The sequence below is a fragment of the Schistocerca gregaria genome, chromosome 1 (genome assembly GCF_023897955.1).
Source record: "Schistocerca gregaria isolate iqSchGreg1 chromosome 1, iqSchGreg1.2, whole genome shotgun sequence".
NCBI lineage: Eukaryota > Metazoa > Arthropoda > Insecta > Orthoptera > Acrididae > Schistocerca > Schistocerca gregaria.
Window position 1 is genome coordinate 1,130,796,478 of NC_064920.1, and position 16,881 is coordinate 1,130,813,358.

Consider the following 16,881-nt stretch of genomic DNA (forward strand, 5'->3'; position numbering starts at 1 on the left):
TGAACTAGTTTTGTTAAATTGATGAACAGTAAAAGGGAAAGAAAACAAGGTTTATTTTCAGCCACTTAAAAGTTTCCAAGTTTGAAGAGAAATCTGCAACAACTGATTATTGAAGTGGTTTTCATCATCGTTTTATTCTTTCTGTTGTTGGTTTTAGGATTTTACACAGAGAATGAGATGATGCACACATCTGAAAAAAAAAATTGGGTGAAATGAAACTGTAAGATAAAATATTGTTGCCGTACTGTAAGAAGCTCATGTACGGATGTCTCTGATCATATGGATATTGCTAATATTCTGGCTGATCACTTACTTGCAGGCATATTTCATTTGTTTTTAGATACTTATTCACTGATTCCTCATGTTGTTTAGATTGGCTAATGGAGGAGAACCTTCAGGAATACGAAACAAGTCAAAGACATAAATCAACAAAAGACAAGAAATCATAGCAGTTTAATCTCAATACTATACCTTGGAAACCACAGTCTTCACCAGGGCTTTGATTAGTATCATCCTGCACCTTGAAACGAGGGACATCCTATTTAACACCTCAGTCAATCTCTATACCACTCCCAATCCCAAGCCCTTGTCACAGGAATCATATCCCTGTCTAAGGCCAAGGTGCAAAACCTGTCCAGTCCACCTGCTCAGCACTTCTTATTCCAGTCCTGTCACAGGTTTATCCTACCCTATCAGAAGCTGCGCCACCTGCGAAAGCAGCCATCTCATATACCACCTCTGCTGTGAATCACTCCACAACTTTTTATATTGGTATGAGTACCAACCAGCGGTCTACCAGGATGAATTGCCACTGCAAAACTGTGGCCAAGAGCAAAATTGACCAGTCTGTGGCACAAAATGCAGCTGAGATTATGAAACATGCACTCACCACACAGTGGAGATGCTGAGTTGCAGATAGGCACGACCAAAAGACTGTAACCAATAAAATGTTCACCTTTCATCAAAAATAGGTGAAATACACACACACACACACACACACACACACACACACACACACACACACACAATGACTGTAGTCTCAAGCATCTGACACCACAGTGTGAGCAGCAGTAGCAGTGCACTGTGGGAGTGGCAACTGGGTGGGCATAAGGAAAAGGCTGGGAAGGGGATGGGGAGGGGGAGGGATAGTAACATAAGGTTCGCAGACAGTGAAGTGCTGCAGGTTAGATGGAGGGCAGGTGAGATGTAGAGAGAAGGGGAGGGGGTAGTGGGAAAGGAGACATGTTAAAAGACTGAGTGTGATGGTGGAATGAGGGCTGTGTAGTGCTGGAATGGAAACAGGGAAGGGGCTGGATGGGTGAGGACAATGACTAATGAAGGTAGAGGCCAGAAGGGTTACGGAAACATAAGACCTATTGCAGGGGGAGTTCCCACTTGCACAATCCAGAAAAGGTGGTGTTGGTGGGAAGGATCCATATGGCACAGGCTTTGAAGCAGTCATTGAAATCAAGGATGTCATGTTTGGCAGCATGCTCAGCAACAGGGTGGTCCACTTGTTTCTTGGCCATAGTTTGTCAGTGGCCATTCATGCAGACAGATAGTTTGTTGGTTGTCATGCTCACATATACTGCGGCACAGTGATTGCAGCTTAGCTTGTAGATCACATGACTGGTTTCACAGGTAGACCTGCCTTTGATGGGACAGGTGATGTTTGTGACTCGACTGGAGTAGGTGGTGGTGGGAGGATGTATGGGACAGGTTTTGCATCTAGGTCTATTACGTGGGTATGTGTCGTGAGGTAAGGGGTTGGGAGCTGTGGTTGTTTAGGGATGGGTGGGTATATTGTGTAGCTTTGGTGGACAGTGGAATACCACTGTGGGAGGGGTGGGAAAGATAGTGAGCAGGACGTTTCTCATTTCAGGGCAAGATGAGAGGTAGTTGAAATCCTAGCGGAGAATGTAATTCAGTTGCTCCGCCCCTTGGTGGCACAGAGTTATGAGGGGAATGCTCCGCTGTGGCCAGACAGTGGGACTTTGGGAAGTGGTGGGGACTGGAAATAAGGCATGGGAGATTTCTTTTTGTAACAGATTGGGAGGATAATTACAGTCTGTGAAGACTTCAGTGAGACACTCGGTATATTTCGAGAGGAATTGCTCATCACTGAAGATGCGACTACCAAGGGTGACTAGGCTGTATGGAAGGGACTTCTTGGTATGGAAAGGGTGGCAGCTGTTGAAGTGGAGGTATCGCTGGTGGTTATCAGGTTTGATATGGATGGAGGTACTGATCCAGCCATCTTTGAGGTGGAGGTCAACATCTAGGAAGGTGTCTTGTTGGGTTGAGTAGGACCAGGTGAAGCAAATGGGGTAGAAGTTGTTGAGGTTCTGGAGGAACATTCCATCCTGGATTTTCCATTGCTTGAGATTATGAAAGCAATTCAAGCTAATCTGCCAGTTTACTACAACATAAAGAGAGCAGAGTTGTACACATGCCACCTATGTAATTCCATAAAAAGGAATAAATCCAATCAGTGGGCCATGCAACATGAAATTCATACCAAAAAATGATTACAGGTTAAGCAATACTCATCACATCCTCTGGCCATGAAAATCATAGTATACAACACTCGTATTACCAATTGTTGTACACAAGAGAAGTTCATCTAACACCACAGATGAGACTTAATGAATACTGTTAAAACTGATGGGTTTTGAAAGAGGTCATTAAGTACAAGTTGACCTCACCACATAAAAAGCTCCTTAAAAACACATTTAACACTGTTACTACTATTTTAGTTCACCAAAGTGCAGCAAGAACTTTACAATAAAATGGGTCTCCAATGAATCAAAATCATTAGTTCAGATTTAACAAATTGAGGCCCACTAGATTCAACATAGTACATTTACTTAGATGAACTTGTAATAAATAATCAGTGAAATATGCCAACAGTTTAAGGCCTTCCCAAAAGGAGGATTCTGTCCATTGTGACACACCACACACATGGACAATAACTGCTAAATACCACACATCCTCATGGTACACCATACGTCATTTTGAGGTACAATCCATCTGATGCACAGCATACCACTTCAGCACTCTAATACCATCTGCATCAGACAGTGTACCAAACAAGACAAAGCTCAGACAGGGGCATCTGGCACTAAATTTTCTTAGTTTCCTTTCCATGTTCCCCCTATCGGGACAGTGCAAAATCCATCACCCAGTGACAAAGTAACATGGTCTCTTGCCACACTCTTAATTCAGCAATATGAGCTTGAGTGCAGATTACCACAATTGTATACACCAAGTCCTATACTATTTGTCATGCGAGTTTAACAATGAATACTGCTGTAGTTAACAGAACTTTTCAATCCCTGAATCGAGATACCCAGATAAATTGTAGAAAGAGTGACTAATAAGGTATATTACTAATTTCCTTTTTAATTGGTAGGGATTCCAGATGTCTTGCTTCATGTTGCATGGAAGCCTATTTAACATCTTCCCATCATAACACATAACCTCATTCTGAACCATAGAAAATTAATTTTTTTGCCTTGTGTCGTGAGTGTATAAATCAAAATTCAGTGGAACCATTCTCTTAGTACTAGCAACAAAAACCATTAAGGATCAATGTATTGGTAAGTGAGTGTACGATTTCCAAGATGCTTAAAAATACTTCTGCAAGATGAACACAACTTCCTCATTGTTCACTTTACACATCATTCTGCTTGCCTTCTCCTGAATTTACTTATTTAGTTACTTTTAAGTTTTAGTTAAGGCATATCATGGACAAAATAAAGATACAGCCTGAAGGAAAAGTGTTATTTTCTGGCATTTTTATTCATTTGTTTCACTTTGTGAAGTCGCTAGTCTGTCAGGACGCCAAGTGTGGAAAGCTCTGATCTACGTGAACATGCACAGCATTTAAGTTCCACTTACGTTATTGTGAAGTGTTTGATGTTTCAAGGTCCAGGTCTGGAGCATATATTGTTCATATTATGTATAAATATTCTATTTGTGGAATATTCTGTCTGTTTTTGGAGGAACATAGACATATTAATAACTTGAATACAATGTATTAATGTTCCACAGTACTATTTATTAGTTCATTGTAAGCCAGGTTTCAACTTCTTAGGCCATCTCAGATACTGACCAAGTATGAAAGGAACTGGAGACTGTGAAAGAAAGATTCCACATTTTCTGAACATGCTCTGAATGAATGTCATTCATATGATGTGAAATGTGATGCCCTCCATAAAGGAAGTGAAGGGAGAAAACTAACATTACTTGAAGTTCTGGCCATTAATAAACACCAGTCGAAGAATCCTGACCTGGTCTTCAATGACTAAACACAGTTCCACTCTTCTCCTCTGTTAAAGTAGCATCCAGTTATTATTCCTTTCACCATTAGCGAATAAGCCTTTTATAACTGTTCGATACCCCGATTCCATAGACGTCTTTCTTCCCCTCCCTTTATTCAGTGTGTTCATCATATTCACCAGTTTTTCCATATGACACAGTAGTCCGTGCCATTACTCACTTGTAGAACATTTCTGCTTTATACACTCACATAATTTTAATATGTGAATATACTGTAGTGAAAGATTTATGTGAAACTACCTAGCAGATTAAAACTGTGTGCTGGACCAAGACTCGAACTTGGGACCTTTGCCTTTCACGGGCAAGTGCTCTACCATCTGAGCTACCCAAGCACGACTCACGCCCCATCCTCACATCTTTACTTCTGCCAGTATCTTCTCCTACCTTTCAAACTTCACAGAAGAGCGTCTTTGAAGTTTGGAAGGTAGGAGAGAAGATACTGGCAGAAGTAAAGCTGTGAGGAGGGGGTGTGAGTCGTGCTTGGGTAGCTCAGATGGTAGAGCACTTGCCCGCGAAAGGCAAAAGTGCACACTCCGCTGCAGAGTGAAAATCTCATTCTGGAAAGATTTATTTGTTCAGTGTCTCTTTATGCATTACAAAACAATTGTGTTTTGCATCAATGTAGTCATAAAATGTCACATATCTTTGTGTAGCATTCTTTGTATAGCTATGAATGCTCGCTGAAGTTGTGTGGACTCTCTGTTCAACAGTATCTGACAGTGGCCTAAGAAGCCAAGTTTAGGTGGCAAAGACTGTTTCTGTAGGTACAGAAAGGGGAGGGTGGACTTCAACACAAAACAGGACTCTCAAAGGAATGAAGGTGTCCATGTAGTAAATGTTAGGATGTTAGGATCCAATTATTATACCTGTTTTGAATGGTTGCAGTAAGTTATAATTCTTAATGCACTCTGCAAGTTAAATTATGTGGAGCCACACACACAAAAAATATTTCATGAATTTTCAGATTTCTGACATGCTCACACTATATGTAGAAGTTGTGAAATTGAGGAAAAATTAAACAGTGCATTATCTTTCAGCCTATGAAAAAGTGTCATCTGAGTTTGAAAAACAACTTTGCAATTATTGTAAATAGGTATTGTTACAATAACAGAAATAATAAGAATAAGAGTTTATTAATTTGTAAACACTGTCTAAAAATTATTATCATAAGTAATTATATAACATCAAACTCTGTGCTTCTTCGACGATCAAGGCTGACAACATATTGATTGGAAGTGGTATTTGCTACCCCAATAACACCCGTTCTAAAGGAATATGCTTCAGAAACATTTGCATCATGCTTCTTAAGTGCTCCAGTTTCATCCTAAAACAGAAGAAAAGTTATTAGGTACAGGACAAATTGATGTGCTACATAGGCTGTCAAATACCCATAATGTGGGCTTACTACAATTTAATAAACATGCACATGTGAATTTGATGACTGCAAAGATTGAGATTTGCATTTCATAGTTACTACAATGATCATATGTGATTTGCTGTCCTGTAGATGTTGATTATAAATCCAAAGGTCCAGGGTTCAAACCACAGTTTGTCATAGGATATTTTTTTCTGTTCATTGTCTCTTCATTCACCTCTGGTAACAGTTCCATGGGAAAAATTTGAACTAGCACCATGGTTAAGTCTCTGGTAAAACTGTAGCCCCACTGTATCTGGTGGGTAAGTCACTTCAGAGTCAGAAAGAGGCAATGAGACTGCAGTATCCAAAACAACCTTCCGGTTGGGAACCACTTCACTAACTACACTGACCAATCTTCTGATTGAGGACAGCTTCACTAACTACACTGAGCCTAAAATTATTATTTAGTAAATATTGAACAGCTTCAGCCCTGTTTCCACAGGCAACAAACACTTGCAAGTGCATCTCCCCACCACTGTACCAGCCAGTCAATTGGCCTGTGAAAACCCCATAATGGCTCACTGTCAAGCTACTTGGTCTGGTAGTCAGAAATTAGGTTAAAAGCTGTTTAACCTACTGGTATTCTACACCTTTCCCCTCCAACATCTAATGAATGTCCACTAGTTGGATCTACTTTCACTCCGCTTTCATTCATTCCAGACTATACTTCTTCAGTCATTTGTTTGAATCCATGAATAGTTAGTGTACTGGCAAAAGGATCTGCTTCATCTTCCACTAAGTAACTAATACCTTGTAATGTGGCAAAATATTCTTAAATGTTGTGATAGGAATCTTATTCTAGACTTCAGCAGGTCATTATAATCACTTATTTGTACAAAAGTAAAACTGCATCACATACACTCCTGGAAATTGAAATAAGAACACCGTGAATTCATTGTCCCAGGAAGGGGAAACTTTATTGACACATTCCTGGGGTCAGATACATCACATGACCACACTGACAGAACCACAGGCACATAGACACAGGCAACAGAGCATGCACAATGTCGGCACTAGTACAGTGTATATCCACCTTTCGCAGCAATGCAGGCTGCTATTCTCCCATGGAGACGATCTTAGAGATGCTGGATGTAGTCCTGTGGAACGGCTTGCCATGCCATTTCCACCTGGCGCCTCAGTTGGACCAGCGTTCGTGCTGGACGTGCAGACCGCGTGAGACGACATTTCATCCAGTCCCAAACATGCTCAATGGGGGACAGATCCGGAGATCTTGCTGGCCAGGATAGTTGACTTACACCTTCTAGAGCACGTTGGGTGGCACGGGATACATGCGGACGTGCATTGTTCTGTTGGAACAGCAAGTTCCCTTGCCAGTCTAGGAATGGTAGAATGATGGGTTTGATGACAGTTTGGATGTACCGTGCACTATTCAGTGTCCCCTCGACGATCACCAGAGGTGTACGGCCAGTGTAGGAGATCGCTCCCCACACCATGATGCTGGGTGTTGGCCCTGTGTGCCTCGGTCGTATGCAGTCCTGATTGTGGCGCTCACCTGCACGGCGCCAAACACGCATACGACCAACATTGGCACCAAGGCAGAAGCGACTCTCATCGCTGAAGACAACACGTCTCCATTCGTCCCTCCATTCACGCCTGTCGCGACACCACTGGAGGCGGGCTGCACGATGTTGGGGTGTGAGCGGAAGACGGCCTAACGGTGTGCGGGACCGTAGCCCAGCTTCATGGAGACGGTTGCGAATGGTCCTCGCCGATACCCCAGGAGCATCAGTGTCCCTAATTTGCTGGGAAGTGGCGGTGCGGTCCCCTACGGCACTGTGTAGGATCCTACGTTCTTGGCGTGCATCCGTGCGTCGCTGCAGTCCGGTCCCAGGTCGACGGGCACGTGCACCTTCCGCCGACCACTGGCGACAACATCGATGTGCTGTGGAGACCTCACGCCCCACGTGTTGAGCAATTTGGCGGTACGTCCACCCGGCCTCCCGCATGCCCACTATACGCCCTCGCTCAAACTCCGTCAACTGCACATACGGTTCACGTCCACGCTGTCGCGGCATGCTACCAGTGTTAAAGACTGCGATGGAGCTCCGTATGCCACGGCAAACTGGCTGACACTGACGGCGGCAGTGCACAAATGCTGCGCAGCTAGTGCCATTCGACGGCCAACACCGCGGTTCCTGGTGTGTTCGTTGTGCCGTGCGTGTGATCATTGCTTGTACAGCCCTCTCGCAGTGTCCGGAGCAAGTATGGTGGGTCTGACACACCGGTGTCAATGTGTTCTTTTTTCCATTTCCAGGAGTGTAATAGTCCAAAGATATTGTAAGAGAGTATAAATTTGTAGAGGCTCTCGTTACTGCAGAAATGTCAATACTGCAAGGGTACTTTTATTCCAGTATAATAATAATCCCCCCCCCCCCCCTCCATGAACCATTCTCCTTGAGGTGGTGAGGAGGATTGTGTGCCTGAGTCATACAGATAGTGGTACCATGTGTGCAACTGCAAAGGGACGGGTATCTATGAAGATGCCAGACAGACATGTGTTTCCTGAAGATGGTTAGCAGCCTTTTCAGTGGCTCTATGGGCAGCCTGGATGACTGGCTGATCTGTTCTTATGTCATTAGCCAACATGGTCACACTGTACTGGTATTGCGAATGGCTGAACAAAAGGGGAAACTACAACTGTTACTTTTTCTGAGGGGCTGCAACTCTATAGTGTTGGGTAACACATTTTGCAGGTAAAATAGTCCCGCATTCAGATTTCCGGCTGGGCATTACTCAGGAGGAATGCTGACATTATGAAAAACAAAACTGGCATTCACTGGTCAGAGCACATAATGTTAGCTCCCTTCACTGTGGTGGGTAGGCTAGAAATTTCAAAAATGGAAATGGATAGGTGGAATTTAGATTCACCGAGGATTAGTGAAGTTTGGTGGCAGGATGAAGAGGACTTATGGCTAGGTGAGTACAGGGTTACTAATTCAAAATCAATTAGGGGAAATGCAGGTTGGAGTGGGTCTAATAATCTTTTTCTTCTTCTTTGTGCCCTTATCTCATGCCTTCAAAGCATTGGCATTTTATTCTGTATTTGGCATTATTATTGGTACAGGGTGGCCGAATGCCGTTCCTGTCACTGCCTGTACCCGCTGGGAAAAAATTTGTGTATCCCATCTGTCTGTGTCAGTGTTATGCTGTGTGAAAGTGGGAGAAGGGTTTCCAAATGTCTGCAAATCATGTAACAGAGGTGAGATGTGAGTGCCAGCCTTATACACCTAGTCAGGTGTGGAAATAGACTACAAACTGCTCTCATATTAATGCATCAGGCAGATTCAATCTGAGGCCAGCATGCCTCATTGAATGCCAAAATCATCTTGTTAATGAATATTGCTACTCAGATGGGTCAGTAGTACGTCAAATAATGAATAAGAAAATAGTGAACACCATTGTCATAGCCGAGATAAACGTGAAGCCAGCTTCCATTACAGTAGTACAGGTTTATATGCCAACTAAGTCTATAGATGAAGAGATATAAGAATGTGAGATAAATGACATTATCCTTCAGTTAATAGAGAAGAAGATGTAATGCTGATGGGCGACAAGAATTCAGTAGTAGGAAGTTGAAAAGAGGAAAGATGGTAGGAGAAATGGACTGGGGGAAAGGAATTAAAAAGGAAATCACCTGGTAAAATTTTCCACAGAGCATAATTTTATCATCACTAACACTTTGTTCAAGATCATGAAAGACAATTGTACATGTAGAGAAGACATGGAGACACTGGAAGGTTTCATATGATTATATAATGGTAATACAGATTTTGGTACCAGGTTTTAAACTGTAAGACAGTTCCAGGGGCTGATGTGGACTTCGGACACAATTCAGTGATTATGAACTGTAGGTTAAAACTACGAACAGGTAGGAAATAAACGATATGGAACCTGGATAAGTTGAAAAAACCTGAGGTTGCTGAGAGTTTCAAAGGGAGCATTAGGTAACAATTGACTGGAACAGGAGAGAGAAACACAGTAAAAGACTAATTAGTACTTTTTAGAGACAAAATAGTGAAGCCAGCAACAGATCAAGTAGGTAAAAATACAAGGCCTAGCAGAAATCCTAGGATGTTATAGGAGATATTGAATTTAAAAGATGAAATGAGAAAATGTAAAAATGCAGCTAGTGGAGCACGTGAAAGGAAATACTGATGCCTACAAAATGAGACTGGCAGAAAGTACAAAATGACTAAGCAGGAATGGTTAAGAAACATTCAAGTCTATAGATAGAAGCTTCTATACATACTGGAAAGATACAAATCTCCTGCAGAAAAATTAAAAGGCCTTTGGAGAAAAGAGAATTGGCCATATGAATATCGAGAGTTTAGATGTAAAACTGGTACTAAGCAAAGAAGGGAAAGCTGAAAGGTGGAAGAAAAATATAAGGGACTGTACAATTGAATTGAACTTGAGAGCCACATTATAGAAAGGGAAGAGAAAGTAGATGAAGATGAGATAAGAGAGGTGAGATACTACGAGAAGAATTGACAGAGCACTGAAAGTAGTGTAGTGCTACTAGTATTTTACATAAAGCATTGCACCAGGTTCTGGTAGCAGGCGAGTGCAGATGTTGGCATTCCATTTACAGTAACAGAGGTGTTGATTTATTGGGAGAGGGGTCAGGCTCTGCTCTGTGAAGCCTCCCAGCACATCAGTAAGGCACAGTTTTTTTGGTAAAGGCCAGGGGTTTCTCCACTGATGGGTTTCAGCAATATTGCCAAGAATGTGGATAGAAGTAATGAATTGGCATAACAGGTGTGTTATTTTGGTGATAGATGCACTGGCTAACCCCACTGTTCTGCCAGCACACAGGGGCTATGCCAGCCAAGGGAACATCATGGAGCCATCAGCAGAAGTCACGAGTTCGGCTATCCATTGCTGTACCAGCCTCCTGCCCTAAGTGCACCTCCTAGAATTAGTACCATGGTGCAGCTGGGTCATCCCAGCTGCAGTCCAGCAGAAAACTGGACTCCTGCCCAAGGTGACACTGGTTTGTGTTCCAGGCAAGGTAGCCACCTCCCACTGTTGCGGTGTGGGTGCCGCTGCATCTCACACCACGGGCAGCTGGGTTGCAGTCATACATCGCGGAGCTGGCCACCGATACAAGAATCTTGACCATCTCTGAATGCCTCTGAATCAGGGTGCATGTAGCGTGACTCACGTAACTGGGTCATGTACTGTATACTGAGCACTCTCATCAGCAGTCTTTGGTGTACGGGTTGCAGCCAGGTGGCTCAACACTGGCCATCAACTCGCAGGCCACATGGTTCTCACCACGCACTGCGGGGGACCTGCTCACTGCTCTGTTCTGGCATGGAGCAAATTCTTAATTGAAATAAAGTATTTATTCTCATAGATGAGTCTCCCTGGGCCTACTGCTTCTTGATACCCGGCCTCAATCCTATGTCACCAGCCACCCTGCACTATACCAACCACATCACCCCCGGGGCCAACTGCAGCACATTTGTTTCAGCCGATATGTCTTTGCGCCACTCTCCTTTTCGACATTAAAATTTTCACACCTGTATTTAAAACAAAAACTGCAAGTAGTTTGAGAAAAACTTCCAGCAGCCGGTAATTTCGACAAGTTTTTGCAGCAAGATGTACGATACTGTTTCCAATAACATCCAGTAGCTGCTTCTAGAAGTTGACGAAACTTGCGAAAGTTGACTTGGTGGGGGTGCTCCAATTCAAAACTTGCAGAAGTAGTCTTTGTAAGCGACTAGCAGAAGTCTGCGCGCTAATTGACACACGCCTATGCGATTCCGAGCTATGTTTGGACATGTTTTAAGTGAAATTTGTGGCACTATGTCACAGTTAATGAACTGTAGTTTCATTACTTTCCACTCTACTTCAAGGAAGGCGAAAACCTTTACAAGAGCTCGAAAATCTTATTTTTTTTTTCTTTTTTGAATTCTCATCCGAATAAATTTTGGGAGAAACAGTTCATAAAGCAACTAACAGGTCGCAATGAAAGATTAATTTTTACCAGATAATGGGCTGCTCACGCGTCTCAAGATCAAAATAATCGGGTGGAACAATACGCTTCCGCACTTCCTTTAGTATCTATTTTTGTCCGCTTCTGATGAATTCCTCTAGGTAGAACTGAAGAAATAGTTCGATAAAAGTTATTTACGTCTAGTGAAATAATCATGGCCGAAACACGGCCCAGTTTTTCAGTGTTTTTTAAAGGCCTAAAAGTGTTGAGAAAATCATTGTCCCAGGTTCACAGAGTTACATCGAGACTATGTGCAGAAACAGAATGTAATGTAGTGAGGAAATTTCCCCTGTTAAACGCCGCTGACAGTCAGCCGGCAGTCTTACTCAGATGATACATCGATGTGCTTGACAGACAGTGACTGCAAGCTCGCACAACATTCCTATACTATCTCGAGATGTTTCTACAAAATTATTCGATAATACAGAAAGAAACAAGTGTTTTTTTGCAGAATGGTCACAGAACCAGGCACTCGTCAGTTTCCTTACTATTGCCTAAAATTAAGTAACCAGACTGCCCAGAAGACGTAGTGACACTTTTTCATTCGTATATCCATTTCTCGTTGCAACTGATTTTGTTTACCGTTAGCACAGATCCAGTGGGACTCGTTTTTCTCGTTGTCAAAAATAAAATGATATTTAGTTTGTGTTTTTAAGTGATATAAACAAAATAAAATTACATATGGGATACTTACCTTAAGGGATCTTCTCTCATGGGCAACAATATCAGTAAAAGGAAGAACATGGTGACGTGTTTGCGCGATAGATGACCGCAGATGCCGTCTTAAAATCAGTCTGTTAATTGCAACCTGTAACGAATCAAACAAAATTTATCAGTGGTTTGCAGATCATTGGATGAAACAAGTTATTTTTAGCAACAGCTGCTGGAAAGCATTTCGTTTATTTCATTTCTCAATTATTACGAGACAATGGAGTGTTATTATAGCATTTCGTTTATTTGATTTCTCAATTATTACGAAACAATGGAGTGTTCTTATAAAGAGACGAAACTCTGAGAGGGAAAAAACCGATACTTTCACATATATCTTCAAGACAGCAGCTACTCAAATACTGTTTGTCACGCTGTACTCTTATATCACTCCGATTTGCTTAACAGTTTGACTTCTACTTGTAGTTACGATCTGCTAAGATGCTACGTTGCGGTGTTGAGACCAAAGACTGCTTTGTTGCAGCTCTTCACACTTATCTGTCCTGCATAAATCAGCTAATACATATACACCCATTACAGCCTGCTTACCGTATTCAAACCTTGCCCCTCCTCAGTTTGAAGTTTTCACTCCTTACACTTCCCTCCTTTATCACATAAACTATTTCTTGATGTTTGAGAATGTGTCTTATCAACGCACTCCTTATTTCGGCCGAATTGTTAAAATACAGCTTTTTTTCTTCTCAGTGTAATTTTATACCTCTTCGTTAGTTGCTTTGTCCACTCATCGAAGCTTCAGCATTCTCTGCAACACTGTTTTTTTCGTGTCTGTAATGTTTGTCTTCCGCGTGTCACTTCCACATAACGCCACTCTAAAAGGAAATACTTCGAGAAAAGTTTTCCTCTATTCGAAGTTGACGCGTTTCTCTTTTTGTAAAAGTTTTCCATTCTATTGCCAGACTTCTTAACTTCTAATTTGGTTGCATTCAACCATATTTCTGTCCTACACACAGCTCAACAACTCATTTCGAGAGACAACTCTCTCGTCAACAGGTTGAGTTTCCTCATGGGGTTGCAACTTTAAAAAGATAACCGACATAACTGCTGCGTTCAAAAAATGAAACGCAATAAACAGATCGTACTGTGGGTTCTCGTCTTGCACTTACATCGTTGACCGGCACCCCGTCTCACATCCCACACTATGTCCAGTGTCACGTCGACGCATCTGCAGAGGTCTGGCAGTTGTGTAACAGTTATGTTTTTGTGTAAGCGTAGTTAATGGCTAAAATAAAGTTGTTCTACTGGTCACCCAGTTTTCCTCATTTCCAAAATCTACGCTAGTCAGCCTCTAGCTACTTCGTCAAAGATTCATTACAAGTTTATAATTAACTTACGTATCTCTTTAAAATAATTCTAAAAAGTCGTTATGAAATCACATTCGTTGTCTTTCACCTGAGTGTTGAGACGATCGCCATGTTTCTTTCCATGAAAGACGATCTCCAGTTCTTCGATCAAGTTGCGTTTTCACCCTTTCTTTTCTGTGTGCAAGATTTCTAAATTCTCCTCTATATTCTTAATAGGATGACCCGTTTAGTATGCTAGGTTCGCAGCGACTGATTTGCCATAGTAATTTAACGTGAATGCAACGCACGGTACCAAAAAAGCGTTCCAGGCAAGTAATCTGGTGAGGCATAACGTGAAATATGTCGGTAAAAAGATAAGTTCGAACAACCGGTAGTTTATAGAATTCAATGCATATTCTGTGATGCAAATTATGTTAAACAGGAGAGAAGAACAATTTCAATCAGATACAAGGAGCACAAAAATGCAACAGAGCATTGTCTCTCAGAAAGCATTGTTGAACTGTATATAGGACAAAAATACGGTTGAATGCTACTAATTACTACTGTTAAAACATAGCAACAGTTACCTCACACACTTAAAATGGGTAGTATTAAATCTTTACTTCTTCCGTTGTCAGTTATTTTGCTGCCCATGTAGCAGAACACATCTACTACTTTCAGATTCTCTTTTGCTAATCCTATTCCCGCAGCGTCACTTGACTTACTTCCACAACGCAACAGTATCCTTTTTTTGTAGGTGTAGTATCCGAAATAACAACACTGGTATAATAAGTAGATATTGAAAACAGAGCTTACATAAGCTGTGTCTGCGCTGGTATATCTGCCACCACCCCCTGACAGCACCAGTTCAAGATCACCCTGTGAAGACAGGATAATCGTTGGCGCAACAGAAACCACCTCTTGCTTCAGCTTGATGGTGTTGCTGACGTTCTCACGCGTCACATTGTCAGCCAGGACAAATTTATCCATCTGATTATTTAAAAGTATACCAGTATATCGAGACATTACGCCTGATCCAAACCTGAAAGGTAAACGAAACGATAAATGACAATTCCAATTATAACACGAGAATAAATGTTCATTGGAAGAACATTTCGTAAGAGGAAATGTCATTTATTTGCTACAAAATATGATACAAAGTGGTATAGGACTTATAGTTAGTCGAAAAATTTATTACTGGAAAACTCCAAGGGAAAAATAAATAAATGAATAAAAGTATCAGGATGAATGTTTCACTCCGCAGCGGAGTGGATGCTGTTTTAAAACTTCCTGGTTTATTCAGACTGTGTGCCAAATTCCTGCCGGTGACCAAGTCACTTCTCCATCAGGCAAGGGCACGAATATGATAGTTTTTAATTTAAGAGCCATAAAAAGTTCCAATTCCGACCCTGAATAATACCGATCTTTAAACCATTTTCTAAAAAGAAATCACCTGAGTACAATACTTTTTTTTTCCTTTTCCTGAGGGCTAGAGATTGCGAGCGGCTCCCCCTTTCCCTCGGGCATGGGCGCTCTTGCTGTGACGTACTTTTTGCAAGAGTGCTAATTCAACAATGTATACGAGAGATTATGTGAAGTTATGCAAGTAGGAAACGCATAGTGGCGGAATCGAAGATACGATTGTGAATTGTAAGTCACGCGTGAGTAGTGCAAATGGGAGAAGCATGGCCGGTGAAAGACAGGGTTCTGGGTTCAGGTCCAAGGCAAGCAACCAGTGTCATTCTGCCACGGAAAGCAAAAAGCCATTGATACAACTATGGTAACATACTGCAGTGTACATACATCAATGCTAGAGCTTCCATTAGACTTATCAGAAAAGAAAAAAAATTCTGAATTAAGAGTGCAGCCACACAAGGAAACTTGGTAACACCACCTTTCTCAGCAGTTCTACAAGGATTAGTCATAAGGTTTTACTCATGACCTCGAAAAACTTAAGTTGCATAATTGTTTGTTTTCGGGTACGTGGCTGCAGTCACAGTGAAATCACTGCGTGACAATACCGTAAAATGGAGGTGCAAAAACCAAAACAAAATGGTGCGGCAAATTGATAGGGTAAATTTCTGCTAATGGCGTCACTGAATTCGGTACAGTGGGGCATGCGTTCAGTACATCTCTCTCCCGGTCAATGTTGGGCCTCTTGACCTTGGAACCGCTGTCTCTCCGTCAAGTTGCTCCTCAATTTTGCCTCACGAACCCAGGTACCTCGTTCCAGTCTTCACTCCAGGGAAAAGTGCCTGACGCTACCGGGAATCGAACCCGTGTCCTTTGCATGCTAGTCAGCATCGCAGATTACCTCATTTTTTAAATTAATGGGTGGACTTGCTACGTTCATAAACATTCAGACGGCCGTGGTCAAAACCATCATGTAATATGAGCTGAAATTCGAGAAAACAAATAATTATTAATAACAAAACAAGAGAAAAAGATTACGAGTAACCAGGAAACCACCTGTAACTGACAACATATTGTACGTTTTTTGTTAATTTTATTTACAATTTTTTCATTTTTTTATGTGGATAATGAAGAAAAGTGAACAAAACTGGTCTTCATGTGTATGGGCGTCAGTAACAGAGAGGCATCAAAGACCACTTAACCAACACGACGTCGATTACAAACAAGAGAAAGCATATTTACAAAAAAATGATCAATAACGTGGGAACCGCAGACTCTTCCAGTGCACGGTCTCCAGATACTGCTGAAAGACACTGGGACCAACGTCCCTCCCCCTCCCCCCCCCCCCCCCCCCCGTCCCTTTCAGCAAACTAGTGACCCAGGAGCAAGATGATCGTAATCGCTTTTGCTCACGAAAAAACGATACGTCCGGACGATAGGAAATTCATCCGAAAAAACGGATCCATTCTATCGGGAAAGAACAGCCAATTGTCGATGATTCCAGTGCCAATGAAATCGACCACAAGAGACCAGCTTGTGGAGTAAGATATCAGAATGATGATATTCATCACCCTGGTCAGGCGAACGGAGGACTACGCAAAAAAGGCGGTCGCCAGTCGATATCAAACGGTGATGACACTTTAACACGACGAAGTGTTTTCCATCTGTTATATAGGAAG

The 16,881-nt window shown here is 42.0% G+C and overlaps 1 protein-coding gene across 1 annotated transcript in view; it reads right to left on the bottom strand.

The window, feature by feature from the left end:
* Positions 1–5,455: 5,455 nt before the first annotated feature.
* The window catches only part of LOC126284011 (glutathione hydrolase 1 proenzyme-like), a 197,345-nt gene continuing 185,919 nt past the window's right edge, over positions 5,456–16,881 (bottom strand). Inside the window, exons 9-11 of the mRNA XM_049982558.1 lie at positions 14,606–14,831; positions 12,475–12,588; positions 5,456–5,665 (exon numbers count right to left, since the gene is read on the bottom strand). Of these exons, the coding sequence (XP_049838515.1) occupies positions 5,516–5,665; positions 12,475–12,588; positions 14,606–14,831 (490 nt within the window). The 3' untranslated portion in view covers positions 5,456–5,515. The remainder of the gene's footprint in view (positions 5,666–12,474; positions 12,589–14,605; positions 14,832–16,881) is intronic.